Raw genomic sequence first — 24,857 nt, forward strand, 5'->3', positions numbered from 1 at the left:
TACCTTTGTTGGAGTAATAGTACTCTATCCCCAGTTTTGAGTAACATTTTCCTTACTATATGAGATCCATTGAATGTGGTGATAAGGGAATGGTTCCTCTAATCTATCCAAATTGTCAACTTGTTCCTGAGCTTTGTACATGGCCGCAGAAGCCTTTGTCTTAGACTCTTGAGGACCACCACCTTTGAGCCTGGACCCTCTCCCTTACTCCTTTTCTTTACTCCTTTTTTCTCCACCCCCAACGGATTTTACTTACTTATCTGGAATCTGGTGGGAGTGTTAGTCATTTTCCACTCCTTCTGGTTCCACTCTTGGATGGAGGGAAGGGCTCTGATCCTGAGTGTAGAGGAGTGGAGGTAGAGGTGGCCTTCCCAATGGTCCTCCTGCCATAGGACGACCGTCTAAAAGACCATCAGGCATTTTTCAGTGCAGAGTTTCACCTATCACTAGCACATCCCCTGTCATTTTTAGACTAAAAGATTTTGTTTCAAATATCGTATATTAACGCATATATGTGGAACCTAGAAAAATGGTACAGATGAACCGGTTTGCAAGGCAGAAATAGAGACACAGATGTAGGGAACAAACGTATGGACACCAAGGGGGGAAAGCAGCAGGGGATGGGGTGGTGGTGTGATGAATTGGGCGATTGGGATTGACATGTATACACTGATGTGTATAAAATGGGCAACTAATAAGAACAGGCTGTTCTTACAAAATAAAGATTTTGTTTTCTTCCTACCCTTGAATTATAATTTAGAGGCCTTTCTTCTATGCTTTGTTCTTCAACATAGTTGGGCATGAAGGGAAGAATGCCTCCTGCCATACCTACGTGAAGCTCCTGCAGCCCGGTGTGGACCTACCTACATGGATGTTACTGCTTCCACAGGCAAAGTTGACAGGAACAGGCTAAGGGATTAAGGAATCACTTTTGGACAAAATATATAGTATTTTGTCAATATTATTCATAGGGCCAGCAGCTCAAACAAAGAAGTCTGCAGGCCCAGTGATGAGATATCAAAGAGAACTCCCAGAAATGGCTTTAACCATAATGCAGGTATAGAGATTAAATTATAGTGAAGCCAGCAGCACTTTAGGACTTTATTCCCCCAGTGTCTGAACTAACCTGGTACCTTCTACAGCTTCTTTCCCCGCCATGGGCTGGACCTAAGACACCCCCAAGATCCCCCATCCTTGATCTGTTCTGTGCCCACTGTTGTTTTAGGGGAGCTCCCAGTCTCCACCTCTGTCTCTGTCTCACCGACTCTTCAGCTCCAGTTCTTATTCTCCACCCATTGCCTTAGACCTGATGTTTCAGAATTGCCCTCATTCCCACCTTACTTGAACTGGGGACTCAGACACCAGTTTCCCCTTTTTCTGATCCCTGAATCCTTAGGTCAACCCTTCTCACCACTACCTGCCCCACACCACACCAAACCCGAACTCCAAGAACCAGCCTAAGCCAGGGCTTTGAGTCTCATCCTCTCTAAGCTGTAACCCCAAAACTCCATTTGTCTGGGAAACCAGGCTTGGCAGACAACATACTTAGGGCTTCATGAAAACAAATAGAAAATCTAGCAAAAAGCAGTATAGACTTTGTTGGGATTTGAAAATATCTTCTAAATCATCAAAACTATAATACCTTACCATATACTCTTAATAGAACACCTTTTGCTTTATCCAACCATTTACCTGTCTCCTCATTCCTTTAAGCTTTGGAATACTCAATCCAAAGTTTTTAGTTGGAAATCTGTAATTTGCACATTAAACAAGGAATTCTTCAGCAAGAATTGATAATAGATGCTATTCTCAAGTAAGGCACTAGGTGGAGCATGTGACTTTAAAGGAAATTTAAGTTGATGGTTACTGGTGATAACAAATTATTTAACTCAAGAAAACTGTAAAAAAATTTAAACCAAATTTCTTTTGATTAATTTCAACTAAAAATAGACAAATATAAAACAATGTAACACTTTTAATAAATATATGTACTCTAGGATAATGTAAATTAAAAAAGATAAAAATTGGAATAAATAATTTTTTTTCCTCTTCATTCTCTCCAAACACTATAGCCAAAGCAGGAAAATGAAGCAGGTAGCAATTTCAGAAGAACACTAGTTGGGGAATACTGAGATAGGGCTGGAATATATTTTTTTCCCTGAGTGAGAAAATGAAGTGGTCTGTATCAGAGTGGAAATACCTTGCAAGCTCAGATTTGTGGACAGCATCTGCATGATTCCTGGAGGTTAAATCTGTGAGATAGATATACAGATAAGTTCTTCAGGGTTCAGAAGATAGCAGGTTTGATCCTGGTGGTATTGCATTGTACATGTTCACAGTTATAGTCACGACTTTCTACTAGAGTTTATTTGTGATATTGTAAGTGAGGTTTGTCAATGCTTCCATTTTTAGTTGGCTGTAAAAATGTCATCCAGTATGCAGCTTGACATCCCTATATGCAGTTCAGGCTGACTTCAAGTCCAGGTCAGGGGCTTCCCTGGTGGCGCAGTGGTTGAGAGTCCGCCTGCCGATGCAGGGGACACGGGTTCGTGTCCCGGTCCGGGAAGATCCCACATGCCGCAGAGCGACTAGACCCATGAGCCTGCGCGTCCGGAGCCTGTGCTCCGCAACGGGAGAGGCCACAACAGTGAGAGGCCCGTGTACTGCAAAAAAAAAAAAGTCCAGGTCAGGAGTTACTGGAAGAAAAAAAAATATCTCAGGAAACTCACCATTGACTCAGTGATATTTTGAATTCTGATTCCCCCTGTCAGCCTGTTACCATATACTTCTCAGAGTACCATGCATTCTGTCCAAGGTATTTAGTTGCATTCAGTGGGGAGACAGAATGGAGAGTGCTTACTTCATCTTGACCCGAACCAGAGCTGTGGATTTTTTTTTAAATTCCTGACTTTCTTTGTCAAAAAATGCTTGAAATAAACTCTAACATAGACTGTTTCATACGATTGCAAGATATAAATTTAGGAAGGAGATAAACTAGCTGAATTTAATATGATGAGAATTTAATTTATGAAAAATATGTTGCAATATTTTGTTTTATGGTGGACTTCAAAGGAAAAAAATGCTTGGGTTTTATGTGAAGAGGATTTGGCCAGAAATGTGTACCCTCCTGCTGTTTTATTTGGCAAAGTGGCTAGATAGAAGCAGCTCTGAGTTTTTTTAAAAAGCTGTTTTTCAAACATATTTTTCTTTGACATCACTAATATGTTAGAATACAGATGAATAAACTGTTCTGTCTAATAATAATTTTAAAATGCTTAGGTTATAAATTTGACTTTATTAAGTAAAATTAAGTTTCATCTACTTTGGACTTTTATATGAATTAGCAGCAAAATTGGTTCTAGCACTGGAGATGACTAATACCATGCTTAAAATACTCCTTCTTCAAATCTATCAATAATAGGGATTAAGAAGTAACTTTTAGGGCTTCTCTGGTGGCGCAGTGGTTGGGAGTCCACCTGCCGTTGCAGGGGACGCGGGTTCGTGCCGCGGTCTGGGAGGATCCCACATGCCGCGGAGCGGCTGGGCCCGTGAGCCATGGCCGGTGAGCCTGTGCGTCCGGAGCCTGTGCTCCGCAACGGGAGAGGCCACAGCAGTGGAAGGCCCAAGGAACGCCAAAAAAAAAAAGAAAAAAGAAGTAACTTTTAATTTAATAGGCAGGAAGTTTTTTAAATGCCTAGTGAGTACACTCCCAAGAGAAAATCTCACATGTATGCAAGGAGATGCACATAAAGATACTGAGTGCTGCTTAGTTTTTGATAGCAAAAAGTTGGAATCAGCCTAAATGTTGTTCAAGACTGGGTAAAGAAATTGGTACATATTTATATGATGTCATATTACCCAGTGATTAAAGTGACAGTCACTTGCTCACTCACTCTCATTCTCTCTCTCTCTCCCTCGTTCCCTGTCTTTCTCTCTATGTATGTATGTGTGTGTGTCTATCCCTGTCACCTTTCATGCCCAGTATCATCACAGGTCCATATATATATATATATATATATGGAAAGAGAGAGAGAAATGCGGGGGGGGAATCATGATGTTGAATGGAAAAAAAAATTTGCAAAATGAAACCACCAGTATGATAACATTTTTATAATTTAACATACCAAAATCTGTGTATTATGGGTACATATATGTATATGACCAATATTTTTAAATTGGAAGGATACCCACAAAATCGTGGTCACTCAGGAAGGGGAGTGGGATGGAACATGGGTCCCAAAGGGATTTAAAATAAACAAGATAAAATATAAGCATTTAGCGATTCGTTGGTATCTGCTATATTATTCTTTGAAGTTTTCTGTAGTTTCAGAAATTTCTCAAGAAGTGTGGGGTGGTGCTGGTGGACAGCAGGAGGGGACCTCAAGGGAAGTACCCTAGTGAGAATTACATGCCTGACACTGAACAGAAAACAATGCAAGGAAGTGCTGTGGTTGGCACCTAAGAAAAGCAGATATAAGTGTTAGATGGGCCCCCTTGGCTGTGCTCCTCATGGCAGCGGAAGGCTTGAGCTCTGGAGCTCCCCTTCCCCCGGGAGCCCTGCAGTGATGGGGAGAGAGCTGGGGACCTGGACTGGGCTCGCTCTTCCTGCCCCTTCCCTGAAGTCTCTGAACACATTGTGTGGTAAGACTGTGGCTGAGTTGTTCTTGTTGCCTACTTCCTGCTATATTTTTTACTGCCTCAGTGCTAATATTCTCTGGATAAACTCTAGGCATGAAAGGATGCATACCAGAAGACCCTATCATGTGGAAGATGCTGAAAAATACTGCCTTGAGGATGATTTGGTCAATCTCGAGGTTCTGGATGAGGTACTAAATATTTAATAGACAATTTTCACCAATGACATTTGTTTCACATGAGTGGTGTGACCTTTCTGTTGTAGATCATATTCTCCTAAGGTCACTTGAAACTTTAATTGTTTGTATAGCCTTGGGGTGAAGCTCAGGAACATTTGGCTGCTGTGACTACGATCCGGTGTTGTGTGCATTTATAGTCCCCCAAATGTCCTGAATGATGATGAGAAAAGGATTTGGATTTTTCCCATAAAGGCCTTTATATTGTAGGCTTAAATGATGTATTAGATCAGCTGAAATTATTTTCTGTTTATAGAAAAGTGCAACTTAACCCTTAAATTAAGATAGTTGTTTGTTCTTCATAAAGAGGAGCTTCATTTAGGGAAATAGTGAAGCTAATATAGCTTGAATTCTAAATTTGGAAACTGTGATAATCCCCATTTAAAATATGCATGTTGGGCTTCCCTGGTGGCGCAGTCGTTGGGAGTCCGCCTGCCGATGCAGGGCACATGGGTTCGTGCCCCAGTCCGGGAAGATCCCACATGCCGCGGAGCGGCTGGGCCCGTGAGCCATGGCCGCTGAGCCTGCGGGTCCGGAGCCTGTGCTCCGCAATGGGAGAGGCCACAACAGTGAGAGGCCCGCGTACCGCAAAAAAAAAAAAAAAAAAAAAAATGCATGTTTAATAGAGCTGTTAATTGCACTGGACCTGCTTCTGCTGATTCTAACTCTGGGGACCCTTAACTGCAATGCATGAATCACTAAAGTGTGATATAAAAGTGTTCAATTCTGCATTCCCACCACATAAATTTTAAGTGTAATGCTTTGAGAAATGAAGTTACAATTTGTCTGTACTTTATTAATAGTAATGACCTATTAAATCAAATTCTAAATAGAACATTTTGGTTGGGTGAGACATGTTTTTTTTTCATAATAACAAACAAAAGCTTTGTTGCATATGTCAGAGTCTCTTAGCAAGTCCTAAGTGGGCCGAATTCTTTTAGCATATTCCTAATTTTTTCTTTTTTCAAGGCAAATATCTGCATTTAGGATCATTAGGGTCCTAATGATTAGGATCCTAATCAATAGGGTATGACTTAAATGGACTATTTTAATGTTTTAGAGAAAAATATTCTCGTAAGAATACATTTGTTGTTATTTTTAGGATCTCTCCCTTGACTGGAAATAATGTTTACTCTCAGTACTATTTATCCTCTTCTTAGGATACAATTATTCATCAGTTGCAGAAGCGTTATGTGGACTTACTTATTTATACATATGTTGGAGACATCTTAATTGCCTTAAACCCCTTCCAGAATCTAAACATATACTCTCCACAGGTAAGGGATCCTTTATGAGCATGTGGCTCCTTAATAGGAAATGTGAAATCTCAAGGGAAAATGAAAAGGGAGGAAAAAATGAGAATAAAATTATGTCATCCTAGGTGTGTACATACCCCAAACTGAAGATAATAATGCAACACAGATGGAATTGTTACATTTTGGGGGTAACTTTTTAAGTTAATATGTAACAAAACAGCTAACATTCATTTAGTGCTTACCATATACCAGGCACTGGGTTACCTTGTTTATCTCTCATGCACCTGTGTGACAGGTAATATTATTAAGCCTATTTGGCAGATGAGGACACTTAGCATAGTGAAGTTAATACCCTTCCACAAGCTTAGGAAGCCAGTAAGTGAAGAATTAGGATTTGAAGTCAGCTCTATAGACTCCAGAGCCTCAGCTCTACAGCCTCCCTGATGCCACAATTCCCCTAATAAGTGACGAAGCCTTGGTTTTGTGGGCAAAATGTACTGGGACATTAGAAGAGTTCTTTAAGTTAATGTTTTTCAGTTTTCCAGACTTTATCATGGAGTGAAACGTGCCTCAAATCCCCCCCACATATTTGCATCAGCAGATGCTGCTTACCAATGCATGGTTACTTTCAGCAAAGACCAGGTAAGAGCTTACTGCCCTTTCCCACCAAGTCCCACAGTAGGATGTGTTCTGTCCTCCTCTGCAGCTCTTAAGTCTTCCTAAAAACTTTCCATTCTGGTTGCTGGTGCTGACTCAAGGAAATAGGCAGTAAAATAGTAGCTTAGTGGAACAGGAACAGTGATAAAGCCAGAGTAGCAGGAAAATGTGAAAACCCTTTTCAAGAAATGTGAAACGTCCTTATCAAGGGCACTCATTTCCCCTGGTAAAATATAATAAAGATAATTCTAATATGAATATAAGAATGTAGAGCTAACACAAACCTGATGACATGGCAATGACTGTCATAAAAATGGGATGGAAAATGACGGACATGAAGTTATTTCCAATGAAGGTCTCAGAAATTTCATGGTCCAATCCCTTTTGTATGAAATACTGCACACAGGTTGATAGTGGTTCTGCACCACACTGTTTAGCTGCTGAGAAATTGTGATGAATTGGGTAAAGACTGAACAAATCTTAAACTCAGTGCTAGTTAAACACAAAGCTCACCCATACGTTTTAACTTTCTGGACCTTTGATTCATAGTGGTGGCATATCCAACCTTTGGCCCTTCCTTTACTTTCAATATGTGTGTTTTCCCTTCTGTCTTTATTCTGTTTGAAATAGAAACAATCTAATGTGGTGGGAAAATTTTATGAGAGAAGCACAATATGTATATTTCCTGAGACCTGTGAAGTCCCAGCTTTGGATTTGCTGAGGAGCTGATTGAAATTATAATAGCGCCAGTTACGAAATGGAGTACCTGGATTCACTGTGTGTTAGAAACTTGGCTTCTCCACATTCTTACCTTTCCCAGAGACTTGTGAAATGTCCATAGAATTCATAGAAAGGAAGGAAATGAAGAGCGATATATGTGTTTCTCAAGTTAAAAATTTACCCCACTGTGTTATCTTTTTTCTGACACTAAATGTGTGTCTTTACCAACACCAGCCAGTTCTCCAATTCCCTGACATCAACTGGCTGTCTAACAATTCAGTTCCATCAATTCTGATACGAACTATCCATATTTAGCACAGACCTCACAGGTTCAGGGCTCAGTCCACAGACTGCCCCTACTTCAGACACCAGCTGTGAATGGGGTACCCAGGCTACCTACACTTCCTCCTGGCTGACTGCAAATTCAGGGATTCCCACAGCCCCCCACAGGTTTGATAATTCACTAGAACGACTCACAGAACTCAGGAAAACACTTTACTTAGTTTTACTGGGTTTTTATAAAGGATACAACTCAGGAGCAGACAAATGGAAGAGATGCATAGGACAAGATACAGGGAGGAAAGTGGCGTAAAGCTTCCACCCGTTATCCTCCCAGGCCTGCGACATATTCACACCGGAAGCTCTCTGAATCTTGTTGTTCAAGAGTTTTTATGATCTCTGGCCCTTCTCTCCTCCCCAGAAGTTGGGGTGGCGGGGGTGAAATTTCCCACCCTCTAAACCATGTGTTTGGTCTTTTTAGTAACCAGCCCCCATCCTGAAGCTGTCTTGGGCTCCACCTTGAACCACTTAGTGAGCAGTTAGGTTTGGTTGAAAGAGACTTGTTTGTGAATAACAAAGGATGCTCTCATCACTCCCGTCATTCAGGACATTCCAAGGGTTTTAGGAGCTCAGTGCGAGGAACCAGAGACAGAGACCAAATCTATGTTTTTTATTATACCACACCCACTAATCTCCTTTATATATACATAAAGAGCTCCTAGAAAGAAATGGTAAAAGACCAATAATATATATTTTAAAAAAGGCAAAATATGGACTGGTCACAAAAAAAGGAAAATATGAATGACCTTAAACTTACGAAAGGATGCCCAATCTCACTCCTAATAAAAGAAGTGCAAATTAAAAGTGTACCAAGGTGTAATGTTTTGCCTATCAGACTGGCAAAAATCCAACATAGCCATTTGGTGAGGGTGCAGGAGAACAGACACTTTCAAATACTGATACAGTCCTTAGGAAAGCAATTTGGTATTATCTATCAGACTTATGAATGTGTTTACCTTTTGGTCCAACAACCCCATTTCTGGGAATTTATTCTACAAATGAACCTGCATATAAATATAATGACCTACGTATCGGGTTATTCATTGCAGTATTGTTTGTAATCACATCGGGAAAATCTCAAGTATCCATCAATATGGGACGGGTTAAATAGACTATGGTACATCTATATAAGGGAGCGACAAACTACTGAAAAGGTTGAGGAAGCTCTTGGTGTACTGAAATGGAAAGATTCCTAAGATATATTGCTCAGTGAAGATTTAAGGTATACAGTGGTAGATGTTATATGAAAACCATAGCTGAACACACAGGATGTTTACTGTGCTTTGAATTCTTCACCAACACTTCATTTTCTGTGTTAGTGCATTGTCATCAGTGGAGAAAGTGGCTCTGGGAAGACGGAAAGTGCTCACCTGATAGTTCAGCATTTGACTTTCTTGGGAAAGGTATTGACAAATTGCTTTCTGTATCGTGGTTAGAAGACTGCGTATTTTCTAAATGATGGAAATACTGGTTTTTATTAGGGGTTTCATAGAAACATTCCATCTTTGTTATGTTCACCTCCTGATCGCTAGGCCTCTTAAGATGTCAGCATGTCCTCCACCTTCCACATAGTGAAGAAAATAATGCCAGCACCAATTTACTAGATTATCGGCAATTAATTTTTCATGTTTTCAATGCAATACAGACATTCAGCCATTAAGCAGTAAAAGTGGTTAAACATTAGGAGCAGGAGCAGGGAGCGCCACTAAGGTGATTAAAGGGTTGGAAATAGAGCTCTCGGAGCAAAAGTTTAGGGAAATGGAAATTCTCAGCGTGGTGAAATGGACATCAAAGGGTTAGCTTTAAAGATACCCTAGCAGTTGCTTATACTCAGAATTAGTGTATTATGAGACAAAGAACAAATTTAAGAGTATTTTTTACAGATGAGGTTTATTGAATATTATAGCGAATACCTGAGAAAAGTGATGGTATCTCTCTATTTAAAATTCTTTCTGGGCTTCCCTGGTGGTGCAGTGGTTGAGAGTCCGCCTGCCAATGCAGGGGACACGGGTTCGTGCCCCGGTCCGGGAAGATCCCACATGCCACGGAGTGTCTGGGCCCGTGAGCCATGGCCGCTGAGCCTGCGCGTCCGGAGCCTGTGCTCCGCAACGGGAGAGGCCACAACAGTGAGAGGCCCGTGTACCGCAAAAAAAAAAAAAAAAAAAAAAAAAAAAAAAAAAAGAATTTTAAGAGAAGTGTAGCTGGTTGTAAAAACTAATGACCTAATCTAGCCTCATCTGATGCTTATACATCTGGGGAAATGCTCATCTGAGAAAACAATGCTGGTGACTGATGCTAACTTCCCCAAATGGAGTTTTTCCCCCAGAGGATAAATGTGAAATCTGGGGGCTGGGTGGTGTGGGTGGACCTTGCGTGGCAGCTCTATTGGAGTAATGTTTCTGGAGGCTCCTTCTGACTGTTCTTGTTTGGCACAGGCAAATAATCAGACCTTGAGAGAGAAAATTCTGCAAGTCAACTCTCTGGTGGAAGCCTTTGGAAATGCATGCACTGCCATCAATGACAATTCCAGCCGTTTTGGAAAATATCTGGAAATGATGTTTACACCAACTGGAGCTGTGATGGGGGCAAGAATCTCTGAATATCTCCTTGAAAAATCCAGAGTTATAAAACAGGCAGTGTAGGTGCACTATTTTCTCGCTCTGGCTTTGCGCTGCAATATAGACCGGGCGGCTTTGGGAATTTTCATGGCTCCATTCACCCTTGTTCTTAGCATCCTTGCCCCGCATCCCCACCCCCAGCCTCCCCAAGAGCAAGGAATTATTTAAGCAGAGGGTAAGTGGTGACTTCTAACCTAAAAGGTGTTTACAAGCAGAGTAGAAAGGGCTGGGTGGGATTACACTGGGATAGGTATGCCCGTTCCTCCTGAGTTTGTTATACCAGGTATAATTTAACAATATGCAGTTACTTTTAAAAATCATTAAGTCCCTTAAAATTGAGCTTGTCTATCAAAAAAAACCCACTGAGAATATTCCGCATGTTCATTTTTTCCCTAGATTGAGAGAGGAAAAAAACTTCTGTTTTAAGAAGAGCAGTATAGCAATAGCCCAATAGCATGGACTGCCCCTGGTTCAAGGGCTGGCTCTGACCTTGACTGTGTGACCCTGGGTATGTCCCCTATCTTCTCTGTGCCTCCTCTGTGAAATGGAGATGCTACTAGAGCCTACCTCATGGGTTTGTTGTGAAGATCAGTGAGTTTGTTTATATAAAATGACTTTACAAAGTACGTGGGTTGGTATATGTGATCAGAGAGTTAGCCACTGTTATTACTGTTGCAGGACATCAGAATTCCTCAGGGGCATGGCTCCCTTCATGCATTAATCAGTAATTATCTGTTGAATTCCCGCTGTGTGCCAGTGCTGTGCTCTCTGTTGGAGTTGCAAGAGTGAACAAAATAGACAAGGTCCCAGTGTTCATGGGGCTAGGGGATGGAAGAGGGGTGGGTGCCCAGGGACGGGGTGACGGGGTGGCAGGGGAATCACAGGCATTAAGCACAAAAAGCCATAAATGCAGACCAAGTGTGATAAGTACCAGGAAGCAAAGTAAGGTGCTATGAAGGTAAAACAGGAGAAAGGGCAATAACCTAGTCTAGGAAGAGAGGGCTCCCAGTGTAAGAGACGTTGAATCTGAGGGTCACTAGGAGTGAGCCAATGAGGTGAGATGGGGACAGGAGTGGGGAGGAGGGAGAGAGGAGCAAAGACAAGGCTGAGGCCAGGTCATGCAGGGCTTTGGAACCAGGCTGAGGAACCTGATTCTAAAGGCAATAACAGGAAGCCATTTGACATTTTCAAGAAGGGGAGTCTCAAAAACCAACTTGCATTTTGATATAATGAAATAATGGCTCTGGCTTCAATGGGGCAAATGGATTGGAGGAGACGCGAGAAGTACGGTTACGACATTGAGACCACCAGGAGGCTGGTTTCAAATCCATGTGAGCGGGAATGTTAGCCTGCGCTGAGGTGATAGCTGTGGAGATGGGGATGCAGGGGAGCTGATGCATCTGAGAGATACTGTGCAAGTAGAACCCACAGGACTTGTTTTGGGTTCAGAGCCCCAGCATCTTCTTTTATCATATACCTGCAGTTTCCTCACAAAATAGGGACTGACATGAAAATTAAACAAATGTACCGAAGGCTAGAGTCAGTCATTTTAGCTTTCGTGTGGTGTCTCGATTAATTTTTATGAGGTCCCTACTTCTTTCTTCCCAAATTAGGGTGATTTTAAAGTTTAGGGAGCTACCTCTGAGAGAATGGAAATTATAGTTTTCTGTGTTCAAATGTAAAGTGGTCTTTTATAAGGAAAATGTGAGGAGGGTTCCAGTCACAGCTATGTCACTTATTAATATAACTATCCTTATACCTTACTTTCCTCATGTGCAAAAAGGGCATGATAAAGCCAACCTCACAGGGCTGTTATGAGAATTAAATGAGATGATATGTGATTTTTACCAAATATAGAATCTGAAACATAATTGGCACCTAATAAACCATAACTTATTATTATTATTAAATTTAGTCAATATGATAGCACTAATGGATAAAATAGACTGAAGACATTGGATGAGGAGAAGATGGGACCTGTGCAAGTTCTGTTTGTCTGACCTTTCTGGTTCTGTCCTCCTCCAGAACATAGTAGGATTCTCCTTCTTGGAACCCTGTGGCTGGATATGGTCTTAGGACTAGTTCTGGCAAATGAGCGTTTAATGAAAAGACCCTCCAGAGTGCTTGGCAAAGTGCAAGATGGTGGCTGCTCCATCAGCCCGGGCCCAGTGACTCTGATGAGCAACCCTCCCCACCCCCTGCACCGTGACCCTCAGTAGACAAGTACTCTGAGCAAGAAGTAAGACTTTATTGAGTTAAGCCACTAAGATCTTGGGATGTTTGTTACTGCAACCAGATGGATGTCGGTAGGCAAAGCTTGGAAGAATGGAGCACTAGAAGTATCTGCAAAAATCTATAGGAAGGTAGGACCACGATGGGTCAGCCAATGCCTGCCCCTTTACCAGAGGCGGAAGAACAACTGGCATTCATGCGGGGCATACCAGTTCATGAGGCCCTGTAAAGGCCTTCCCGTCTCAGTGAATGGTGCCACCATCACCAGATACTCAAGGTAGAAAACTGGGAGGCAGCCTCCAGGTCCCTTTCCCTCACCACCCTCATTCATTCTATCTGGACAGTCTTTTTGTTGTTTTTCCAAAACATATCTTGAAGCTTACCCTTGTTCTCCATCGTCCCTGCCATTACCCTGTCCCAGTCACTCACTGTCTCACCAGATCCTCCTAATTGGTCTCCTTGCATCCGTCTTAACTTCTTACAGTCTAGTCACACACTTACAGTTTAAGACACGTCAAAGAATTCTAATTGCATAATCAACAAAATCCTCATTATGGCCTGACAAGGCCTTGTGTGGGCTGACCCTGCCCACCTGCCCACCCGCTTCTCACCAGCCTTCCTTTGTTCTATGTGGATATCATGCTCAGAGCCTTTTTGTATATGCTGCTCCCTCTCTTGGGGATGCTCTCCCCCTTCTCTCTGTAGCTCCTCCCAGTCCCTTCTCATGCTTCACAGTTTGATTTTAGTGTTATTTCCTTCCAGAGTCCTTCCCTTGACTTGACACAAGTGGCCCTCATCCCCCAGCGTTGTTCATCTCAGTCCCTTGTTTGTTTCTTTCAAAGCCCTCATCACCAGTTTCCCCGTTGATTCATCTGACTCCATCACTAGAAGGAAGCTCCAGAGGGCATGAATCCTCTGAGTCCTGTATCCCTGGCACCTAGTGCAGTGCCTGCCATGCTTGGCACTCAATAAGCTTATTAGTTGAGTGAACAAATGGGTGAGAAATGGCAAGTAAAGACATCTAGAACACAGGGCAGAGCTAAGAATGTATCAGAAGAGCTTGGACAGGATGAACAACCACAGGAAGACTAGGATATCCAGGAGATGCTGAAGAAAAGAGTAGGGCCCTTGTCACAGATAGGGACAAGGAGTAGAAGGAAGACAGGTTTCTTCCACAGAGCTACGTTGGCCAAGGTGAGGATTTGAGAAAATCCTGGGGCATCAACAGAAGAGAATGACCTCCTCCAAAGGAGAGAAAGGGATGTAGAGCAGGGCTTTTCAAACTATCTTTGCTGAAAGACAAGCTTTTCCAAAAAATATTGGGTTGGCCCAAAAATTTGTTTGGGTTTTTCCTTAAGATGTTACGGAAAAATCCAAACGAACTTTTGGGCCACCCCAATATTAGTTCACAATCTATTGTGAACCAATACTTTCGTAAAATGTAATTGAAATGTATTCAGAAAAATTATCATACTCTTAGATGTCATAGCAATATCACTTGCTATAAAATGTCTAGACATAGACTTTCTAGTTCTTTGTCTTATCATAAGCTGACAGCAATCCACAGACCACACTGAGAGCAGCACCCATCCGAAAGAACCCTGGCCAGGGTGGCCTAAAAGAGGGTGCATAGCAGGAGACCAGGGGACGGATGCAAGCCATTTTGAATCATATTTGAGAGAATACAAGTTTGAGAGAGTAGTCACCTCTCTTCTGCAACCAATTCCCCTCCCTAACTTGCTGTACACCTGGCTAGCTGCTTCCTGTCTTGGGCTTCAGTAAAGTAGGGAGTTTGGCTGATCTCTCTAAGCTGGACATTACTGTCTCTGAAGCAACGTGGGCTACAAACAGAAGACGAGTGGCACAGACGTGTAGTCATTTGTTCTGTAAAGATCTCTAAACATATGTAACCTGAGCTGTTACCTATAATTGTTCCATTCTCTAAAACCTCCTTCTGCATATAGTAAACATAAGTGTGTTTAATAGTGTGACATTGTGGCAATTACTATACTAATCCTATCACTTGCTATTCTGTAATTGGGAAGTAGCATATTTAATTGCCTGTAAATGCAAATTTGCTACAGAATAATATTTTGCACAGAAAGGAAACTATATAAATTACTTGGAGTGGGGAAGCCCAGAATATATTGTTAGTACTGTCCCTTTCCTTTTTTTTTTTTCCAGGGGAGAGAAAAATTTTCACATATTTTACTATATTTATGCTGGCCTTTATCACCAAAAGAAACTTTCTGAGTTCAGACTTCCTGAGGAAAAGCCTCCTAGGTAAGTGTCAGGGGTTTTAGTTGTTAATTTTTAATGAATATACAATTAGCAGTGGACAAAACTTGGAAATAGAGCTGTTCTCCTAACTGGACACTCAGTCCTTTTAGCTGAAATGCCCACATGAGACGGCAGGAACTACATCTCCCTTTGCATTTTCTAGAAAGTTCAAAAACTCAATTGCAACCATTTTACTCAGCATGTGCACCATTATTTTATCACTGTAAGGAAATGCCTTTGCAAAGAAGGAGCCCAATGATGCCCTGGTATTTGGGATGCCATTTCCAAGTCAGTGCTCATTCTGTTTGGTCATACTCTCTGTAGGTACATAGCTGATGAAACTGGAAGGGTGATGCACGACATAACTTCCAAGGAGTCTTACAGAAGACAGTTTGAAGCAATTCAGCATTGCTTCAGGATTATAGGGTTCACTGACAAGGTAAGTGATTGTCAGCAGAGAAAGAAACTCAAGTGTTAATATTCTTGGGTGAATGTGAGTGAAGATATGAATGTTCTAACTTGGGGCTGGACACTTGCTTTTCAAATGCCATGCTGGTCATGTTATAAGGTCTTGCTACTCAAAAGTGTGATGCGCGGAAGAGAAACATTGTCATTACACAAGACTGGTTAGAAATGCAGACTCTCAGATCCAACTAAGAACAGCAGAATCAGAATCTCCATTTTAATAAGATGCGAGGTGAACATTAAAATATAAGTACCCTCGTAAGTGCCACGTGCCTGTGAATTGTTGTCACTGTCATCAGTTCACGCCAGCTGTGATAACAAACACCTAAACAATGCTGCCCTTTTCTGAGTTGGGATTGTTCCAGCCATTAGAGTGAATTGTGTAATAGGAGTATAGGAATATGTAGGTTACCCCCAAGCCACAGGAGTATATTTATGCAAGTAGTTCCTTGTGCCCCCAAACAAATTAAGCCTTTTCAACTTTCTTGCAGTCACTTCCTTCTCCATGGCACACAGTTGCACATTATTAGCCATAGCTCTAAGTACTGTACTACCCTTATCATACTAGATACAGGCTGTCTCTATTATATATATGCCAGAGGTGACAGAAAATATTTATTACCCTAGGCTCAAATATTACTCTGTGGTACATTTATGTCATAGTTTCTGGGCTTCTTGCCATCAATTTTGTAAAATATACAGATTCTCTTGCTTTTCCAACAAAGGAGGTGAATGATTAGGAGGTAAGTGAGAGTGTTTAAATCTTCAGGGATTAGATTACAAGACACTTGAGTTACCCTGGGACAGCCACTCTGGATGAAGCATTGCTTTTGTAATCTGTTGAGTTTGGCCAGCCCTTTCCTCCCCAGCATGGTTGATTTTAGTCATAAAAATACTTTTCTTCTTTCTAGCCAGCTGTTAATTTTCTCTGTCAGCCTCCCACAGACTTTAAACTGACAGACAGTGGAAAATCCCAAAAGTCAGATACAAATAGAAATATATTTCCCTTGGCTCCTTAGAGGAGAGCAACTTAACAGGTTCCAGCATTGTTAAAGGACCTTTATGGTTATTAATTTATAGAGCTGGTTGTTATCAAAGGTGCATCACCAGAAAAGTCAAAGTTCAGTGGAGATGGCAGTAGAGCCATTTAAAGTCACCTGGGTCATGCCAAAGTGTTTAGGGACATACTTTCTTGAAAGGGTACAGGAACAGTAGAGAAGTCAGTCATAGGGTTAATAATATTTTGCATTCCATAAGTATAATGATGGTTGCAGAATACTGTGGAGAGATTGGTACTAGCTCTAAAGGAAAGGCTATAATATCAGCCCTGTCCAATGATAGAAATGTGCTGCAAATAATAATAAAACAGATGCTGTTTTAAGATAACAAAATTTAAAATGTTAAGTATGTATCCTTGAAGTAAGCCATCCCTAACCCCTATGGGAAAAAAAGTCTAGTAGAAATGAATGAATGGCTGCATAAATAGATATGAAAATAAAGAAACATAAAAGGTGGTAAACATTTTTAATTTGTGCCTGGTCTGGACTGTTAAATGGATATTTAACTGGTTATAAACTGGTTATTAATGAATAACCAGACTGGAATTATATGTATATGTGTAGATATTCACCATGTCCACTGTTAATTCATTGGAAATAAACACAATTTATGTCAGTTAGCAGCCCTGGAAATGGAAGGAAGAGTCTAGATCTTATCTTTCTTATCCTTAATTCTTTGGTTATATCTCTGTCTGTATCTCTATAGACAAACCATTTTGCTGAATCGACTCAGTTTGCTTTATGTTTGTAAACTCAAAGTAGTTCGACTAAATTCAGAAAGATTCAGTTGACTGTAGTTAGGCAGTAGATGCTAAATAGCTGATGTAACAGAATTTCTCTTAAGTTTTTCTGAGGGACATTTCTAGACAGAGCTTGAATGAGCTGGTTAATTTAATAAAAATTATGGATGGTCCCTATCCTTTCTTATAATGTCACTAATTCAGATGCCCTTCAGTTTTTCCCAAACCCTTAGAGCTCCTGGACTCAGGAGCATGAATTAAGTTCTGGGACACCAGCCAAAAGTATCTGAAAGAAGCCTTGACCCTATGCTTATTGTAAAGAATCTTCACTGGTGGAAGGAATCTTCCAATAACAATGAAGTTCCTCATGGGGGTGGGGGGTTATACTTAAAACCCTATGATAAAGATCAGTGCTTTTCTACTCTTAGTTTGTTTGTTTGGGTTTTTGTTTGTTTGTTTTTTCCTTAACATCTTTATTGGAGTATAATTGCTTTACAATGTTGTGTTAGTTTCTGCTGTATAACAAAGTGAATCAGCTATACTATACATATATCCCCATATCCCCTCCCTCTTGCATCTCCCTCCCACCCTCCCTATTCCATCTACTCTTATTTTTGGATTAAACTATACTGTTTTTGTTTAATATTATGCTTGTCTTGCTGGTATATGAATTATCATAACATATTAAATAAATTGAGTTTTAGGTATGTTTATGTTTAATACTACATGAAGAGTTTTTGGCAGGTTATCTGTGATGGTCAAGATTGGACATTTACTGCAGATCACTTGATGAAGAGGTTAGGGAGAAGCCTTTGCGATTAGGGCAAATTTTTTTCCTTTTCTTCAAAACAGATTATGAATTGGGAGAGTACTGCTGAGGATAGACTGAGGGTTATATGTTAAAATGTTAATTGGGGGTGTTGAGGATTTCAAGTGTCTTAAAGACAATAGGACTTACCATTGACTTTAAAAACAAAAAACCTTTATTGATGTATGATTGACATGCCAAAAAAAATTTTTCTAAACCAACTACTGACTTGCAAGTTACAAATGCTGTGAGCCTCTGAAAAGGGAACTGAGTAAAGGCATTGGAATAGAGCCTGTAAGGGAGAAGGCCCTTCAGCTGGGCCTAATGCAGTGCTTTGGGCAAAACTGGTGAAAAACTCAAGACATTGAAAAAGAAGCAGGGTAAAGAGAGACTGAGTGGGCAAGTAAATTCCTAGGGAGATACCAGAGACACAACTGCCATGAGATGCCCATGAACCCGGCCAGAGGTAATTTCCTTTAATCAGCTCCAGGCTAACAGAGAAAACCAGGATTCTTCTCAACTTTCCACTTAGCCTCAACTCTATGGAGAGAATACCTATCTCAGTGAAAGTAGTATCTTCTGAGAAAAAGAGAGAAGAAGCCAAGACCATACATCCTGCATGGGGCTTTGGTGGAGAAATGCTTCCCCACTTTTGCTGATTGGTGGTGAAACTGAATTCACACTCATCCGCAGTGAATTGGGAAACCTAATTGGAGGAGTTTTTAGACTTCTTAATAAATTTTCCTGTCCTGAGTGAAGTGATTCCATTTTATCATGTAGAAAGTTGGGAATTGGTAAGAAATAAAAAGAGAGCAGCTTAGCAAGATTCTATAGGAAAGGCAGGGTTACCAGGAAAGGCTTCATAGCTGGAGATGAGGCAAGAGAAAATGAGCAAGGTAAGGAAGGTGAAAAATCCTTCCCAGGGTGGCTATGCGGGGAAGAGAAGAGACATTGGATTAAGTATTAGGGAGGGAGGAATAATCCCACAGACGGACATACTACTGATTGAACTCTACCCTTCTATGAATAATGTTTTGACCTGAACACAGGAGTGGATGTAGGTTCCTAGGCCAGAAAAGAAGAACGAATTAGCCCAAGAATGGGACTGAAGAGTCGAGTGGGATAGCCTGGAAATGGAGCAGGGGAGCACTGTAAGGCTGACTCCTCCATAATGAGGTGATGAGCGCTGGTCACCCCCCTTCTGGAGTTCCCTTCTCGGAACCAAGGAAGGAGACCCAATCTGCTGTGAACTTCAGTCTTTTGCACAGTGCTTGAACCCCAAAATTTTTGCTGAAGGTTATAGGTAGTTCTTCTCTTTGAAAGAGGAAATCTGAGCATTATGCTGAAAAGAATATTGTCGAAGACACAAAAGGTGAGGGTGTGGTCTTTGACTGTCATTTCCTTTGGGGATGGTCATCCCAGCGGTAAAATGCCTGGAAGCCTTATTTTGGGAGGTTTCATAGCTTGTATAGTTATACATGGTGTGTGTGTGTGTGTGTGTGTTTGTGTGTATGTTTTACTTAGAAGAAATACTTTTTTCCCTAAGTATATTGAGAGTTTTAGGTGAGCTCTTTTTTTAATGTATTCTTTTTTTAAAATTAATTAATGTAATTTATTTATTTTTGGTCGTGTTGGGTGTTCGTTGCTATGTGCGGGCTTTCTCTAGATGCGGTTAGCGGGGACTACCCTTCGTTGCCGTGCACGGGCTTCTCATTGCAGTGGCTTCTCTTGTTGTGGAGCATGCGCCCTAGGCACGTGGGCTCAGTAGTTGTGGCTTGCGGGCTCTAGAGTGCAGGCTCAGTAGTTGTGGCGCATGGGCTTAGTTGCTCCGCGGCATGTGGGATCTTCCCAGACCAGGGCCCAAACCCGTGTCCCCTTCATTGGCAGACGGATTCTTAACCACTGTGCCACCTGGGAAGCCCTAGATAAGCTCTTGAGATAACTGTGTATAGAAATGACAGATACAGAACTCACTGCTGTGGAGTCTCTGTTTTACTGTCTGGGATCTGCTTCTGTGGGGAGTTGCTGGATGCATTCTGTAAGCCTCACACTGTATTGATCAAGGTAATGAGGTGCTGTCATGTTAAATCCATGCTAGTCCCAGAAAACCTGTTTGGTAGGTGTTCTTCTTAGCCACTTTTAAGTTGTGTGATTAAAACAGTGATTCTTGAAGTCAGGAACATGACATCTTGCCTTTGATTTAGGAGTTTGAAGAACAGTATTTTTCTATAGTGGAAGCCCAGTTTAAAATTCTCATTTGTGGGCTTCCCTGGTGGTGCAGTGGTTGAGAGTCCGCCTGCCGATGCAGGGGACACGGGTTCGTGCCCCCGTCCAGGAAGATCCCACATGCCACGGAGCAGCTGGGCCCGTGAGCCATGGCCGCTGAGCCTGCGCGTCCGGAGCCTGTGCTCCGCAACGGCAGAGGCCACAACAGTGAGAGGCCCGCGTACCGCCAAAAAAAAAAAAAAAAAATTCTCATTTGTCTTTGTAGCATTGTCATGTATCCAGCAGATGTCAGTGTTACAGTCCGTGTTCAGCTTTTTGGCTTTACTGAGCATTGTTTGCAGGAAGGCTCAATTTGGGGACAATGCTTTATCAATGGTCTAATGACAGTTCCTATTAGTTTGCTGCTATGTATAGTACTAAATCAAGTTCCCTGCCTGAGTATTTTTTGTGGAAGTACTTTTCTCTATCTATAAGCATAATACGCAGAAATTTCCTGGCTATATATTTCATTTCTCACCTACAGGAAAGGCAAATATTTAAATAAATAATTGTACTTTATTTATTTATTTATTTATTTATTTTACCATTAATGATACTTATGTATTCCACTTTCAGTATAAAAGAGGACTTAGAGCAGCTGAACTGTTTTTACCCACATCACTTCTGTTTTTACCAAATGTGTGGAGTCTTCTTCCCCACACCAACCAATTCTCCTACAATTCAATTCAATTCTGACACTGTCTAACCTGGAGTTAGCTTCTGATTGCACAAGTTAGGGGCTTTGTCCCACAAGACTGCCCCCACTTCAGGTACCAGTTGCAGTTCCCATGTTCTCATATTTCTGATGGACTGGCTATAAATTGGGAGTTCCCAAGACCTCCCCCTCCTCAGGTTCAATAATTTGATAGAAGGATTCACAGAACTCAGGAAAGCGGTTTACTTACTATTACTGGTTTATTATAAAGGATACAACTCAGGAACAGATAAATGGAAGAGATGCATAGGGCAAGGTATTGGGAGAAGGGACACCACCTCCTTTTACCACCTTCCTGTGTTCGCCAACCCGGAAGTGCTCCAAGCCTCATCAATTAGGGATTTTAGTGGAGGCTCCATTACATACGCATGACTGATCAAGCCATTGCCTACTGAGGATTAACTCCATCTCCAGCCAGTATCCCCTCCTTGAGGTGCAGGGTTCCACTAAAAGTTCCAACCCTTGAATCACTTTGTTGGTGCCTCTGGCAACCAGCCCTTCCCCCACCTATCCTCCAAGAGTCACCTCATTAGCACAGACTCAAGTGTGGTTGAAAGGGGCTTATCGTGAATAACAAAGAACACCCTTCTCACCCCTATCACTCAGAAAATTCCTGGAGTTTTAGAAACTCTTGTGCCAGAAATGGGTATGAAGACCAAATATATATTGGGCTGGCCAGAAAGTTCATAAAAACCCACATGAACTTTTTGGCCAACCCAATATTATTATATTAAAACACCACAGATAATTTCTAGTGAGTCTTTCAAAAGATTTTCTGACCTCATTCATGACTATATACTCCATAATTCAACTTCGAATGTTCTAGTGAAACATCAGTGAATGCCCTGCCAACTATTTCATAAAAGCTATATTCAGAAGAGGTTAAGGAAACATATCCACTCTTGTTTTGAAGAAAGAAGCATACCTGAATTTGGGAGCTGGTATTAGTTAGGGTGAAAGGCTAAAAGTGGCTGAAAGAACAAAGAAGATCAGTTCTCTCTAATGTAAGCATTCCAAGGCAAGAGTTTCAGGTTGTACAACATCTCTGTTCCATCAGGTCATTGGTCTCAGGCACCCTAATCAGTGGTACGGTTGAGGCTGGGTTGCTGGGAGCTCCATCCAGCAATAACGGACAAAATGCTTGGAGGAGGCAGGCTCCATTCTGTAAGGCAGGTCTGGAAATGGCCCACGTTGTTCTGCTTGCTCCTTTCTTAAGAATTTAGTCACATGGCCTAACTGCAAGGGAGGCTTGGAAAATTTTTTGTGTGCCCAGGAGAAGGGGGAGGATGGACGTTGGTGGACAACTAGCAGTTTGCACCACAGCACTAGTGATCTCATTGACTGGCAGTGACCAAACATGGTTCTTGATGTCCTTTCCAGGAGGTGCACTCAGTGTACAGAATTTTGGCTGGGATTCTGAACATTGGAAACATTGAGTTTGCAGCTATTTCCTCTCAACATCAAACTGATAAAAGTGAGGTGCCCAGTGCAGAAGCCTTGGAAAATGGTAATTATTTGACGCCTGTGCACTGTGTGGCTAAAGTACACGTTTCTTTTACTTTCGGAGTTTTTCAAGACTCTGAAATATGGTGTTTTGCTGCTGGTCGTTCAACTGGCTCTGGGCGTTTTCACTAACCAGTATTTCCCAGAGGCTGTCTTGTAGAACATCAGTGTTCTTTTCATAAGTGGCAAATAGATGTTCTTCAGAAAAGAATTCCATGCCAGGTAACTCTGGGCAGTGATGCTCACCAGTGGCTGCTTTTGAAAATTATCTACAAATTTTTGAAAAAAATAGGAGAGGTTGGACCTCACTCTAAATTCACTGAATCAGCATCTGCAGGGGACAAAGTTGGCACCTATTTATTTTTAAAGTTCCACAGATAATAATGGTGGCACAAGGAATAAGAATCCTGAGTTAGAAAAAAACTGATTTAAATAAACACCTTTTGTGTTAAACTGTAGCACTTTTTATGGTCTTTAATATACTAATGTGCTTTGTGATTCTGTAAGAGCAGCCTATACTCTCCAGCAACTGCTCCAACTTATTTGCCCAAAGACCACCTCCTTCCGCATTTTCTTCATCTAACATGTGTGAAGAGTTTTCAGAACAGTTTGGGAGGTATTGCATCAGTCTGGGTGCTTCTTGGGGTTAAGGACCCGGCTTGTTTATCCTTGGCCCTGAAGTGCTGAGGATGAGCCTGGCATGTAGCTGGTGTTGAGTAAATACTGGCTAGATGAATGGATGGATGGGTGGATGGATAGATGGATGTCTGCATTCTCCGGCATCATCCTTACCCTCTCTTCTAGCTTCCTCGGTTCTCTGTATCAGCCCTGAAGAGCTCCAGGAGGCCCTCACCTCACACTGCGTGGTCACCCGGGGTGAGACCATCATCCGCGCCAACACCGTCGACAGGGCCTTGGATGTCCGAGATGCCATGTCCAAAGCCCTGTATGGGAGGCTTTTCAGCTGGATCGTAAATCGCATCAATACACTCCTGCAGCCAGACAAAAACTTATGGCAAGTTCCCCCGGAGAGCAGAGGCCTTGGGGAGAGTTGTCATTCAGTGTCTCTTAGAGATTGCGAGAGGAAGCATTTGGTTCTCTCTTGGGTTTTCTTTAGTGAAGATCTCAGGCCATCTCCTTTAAAAGACGCAGTGTTTATACCCGAGAGGCTCATGATTGACGGAGCCATTACAGTGCAGTGTTCAAGAGAACAGTCTTGGCTGGGAGCTGGGAAAACTGGGTTTGCATCCAAGCTTCACAGCTTCATCAGTGCATGTTCTAGGTTGTAGTTTTCTCATCTGTAAAATGAGTCTAATATCCTCATCATAGTGTTGCTTTTAGAATCAACTAAGACATTTCATGAAAAGTGTTTAAAGGACAGTATCTCACAGTATTATTACTGCTACAGCTTTTTCTTTGCTAAGCATTAGTGGTTTCAGATTGTGGAAGAATTGACAACATCAAACTCTAGAGTCTTCTTCCAACTAAGCTTTGTGTGTGAGAAAGTAGAAGAATAAATGAGCAGCTGCTCCAGCCCCTTCAAACAGAGTGGTTCCTCTTTAATCTCTTTATAAATGGAGCTTCTGAGGAAGGTTTGAAAGGATTCTACTGCTTTTAAACAAGAAGTTGGAAGTACTGTTGAAAAACTCAAGGAGCCAATGGTTTAACACACAGACAGTTTCTCTCCCGAAGGTGGCAGGATGCCGATTTCCCTGAGTGGCTACATGTGTTGACAAAATGCAGGCACGTGTATTCTCACTGTCCTGAGATGGCTGTTTCCTCCCCTAAAAGATTTTGTTCTTCTCTCTCATGCAGTACTTCACACGATGGTATGAACGTGGGGATCTTGGATATTTTTGGATTCGAGAACTTTCAGAGAAATTCATTTGAGCAGCTCTGCATAAACATCGCCAATGAGCAAATCCAATACTATTTCAATCAGCACGTTTTTGCTCTTGAGCAGGTAACAGTGAACTCTGAAGGCACTAGAGCTGGTGGGAAAGGTGCCTCAGGCTGCTCAGAGTTTGAAGCAGAAACCCTGTTAGGTTAACAAGCCAAAGACTCCAAAGAAAAACCACTGGTCACTCAGCTCAGTGCTTTGTGACCACCTAGAGGGGTGGGAGGGAGGCGCAAGAGGGAGATGATATGGGGATATACCTGTGCATATAGCTGATTCACTTTACTATACAGCAGAAACCAGCACAACATTGTAAAGCAATTATACTCCAATAAAGGTGTTAAAAAAAAAAAAACCCACTGGTGAGGCAGTCCTGTCAAAATAACTCAAGAGTCTAAATTTAGTCTGGGAAAAAAAAGGTATCGATTTCTGT

At 41.7% G+C, this 24,857-nt stretch overlaps 1 protein-coding gene across 1 annotated transcript in view; it reads left to right on the top strand.

Moving 5' to 3' along the window:
- Positions 1 to 24,857, top strand: part of MYO3B (myosin IIIB) — a gene marked incomplete at both ends in the record, with an annotated part of 382,371 nt that overhangs the window by 167,722 nt on the left and 189,792 nt on the right. Inside the window, 10 exons of the mRNA XM_079709748.1 lie at positions 4,730 to 4,826; positions 6,032 to 6,148; positions 6,665 to 6,769; positions 9,163 to 9,246; positions 10,279 to 10,481; positions 14,878 to 14,976; positions 15,298 to 15,412; positions 22,405 to 22,531; positions 23,332 to 23,542; positions 24,343 to 24,490. Coding sequence (XP_079565874.1) covers positions 4,730 to 4,826; positions 6,032 to 6,148; positions 6,665 to 6,769; positions 9,163 to 9,246; positions 10,279 to 10,481; positions 14,878 to 14,976; positions 15,298 to 15,412; positions 22,405 to 22,531; positions 23,332 to 23,542; positions 24,343 to 24,490 — 1,306 coding nt within the window. The remainder of the gene's footprint in view (positions 1 to 4,729; positions 4,827 to 6,031; positions 6,149 to 6,664; positions 6,770 to 9,162; positions 9,247 to 10,278; positions 10,482 to 14,877; positions 14,977 to 15,297; positions 15,413 to 22,404; positions 22,532 to 23,331; positions 23,543 to 24,342; positions 24,491 to 24,857) is intronic.

The sequence above is a fragment of the Hyperoodon ampullatus genome (genome assembly GCF_949752795.1).
Source record: "Hyperoodon ampullatus genome assembly, chromosome: 8".
In the NCBI taxonomy this organism is placed as follows: domain Eukaryota; kingdom Metazoa; phylum Chordata; class Mammalia; order Artiodactyla; family Ziphiidae; genus Hyperoodon; species Hyperoodon ampullatus.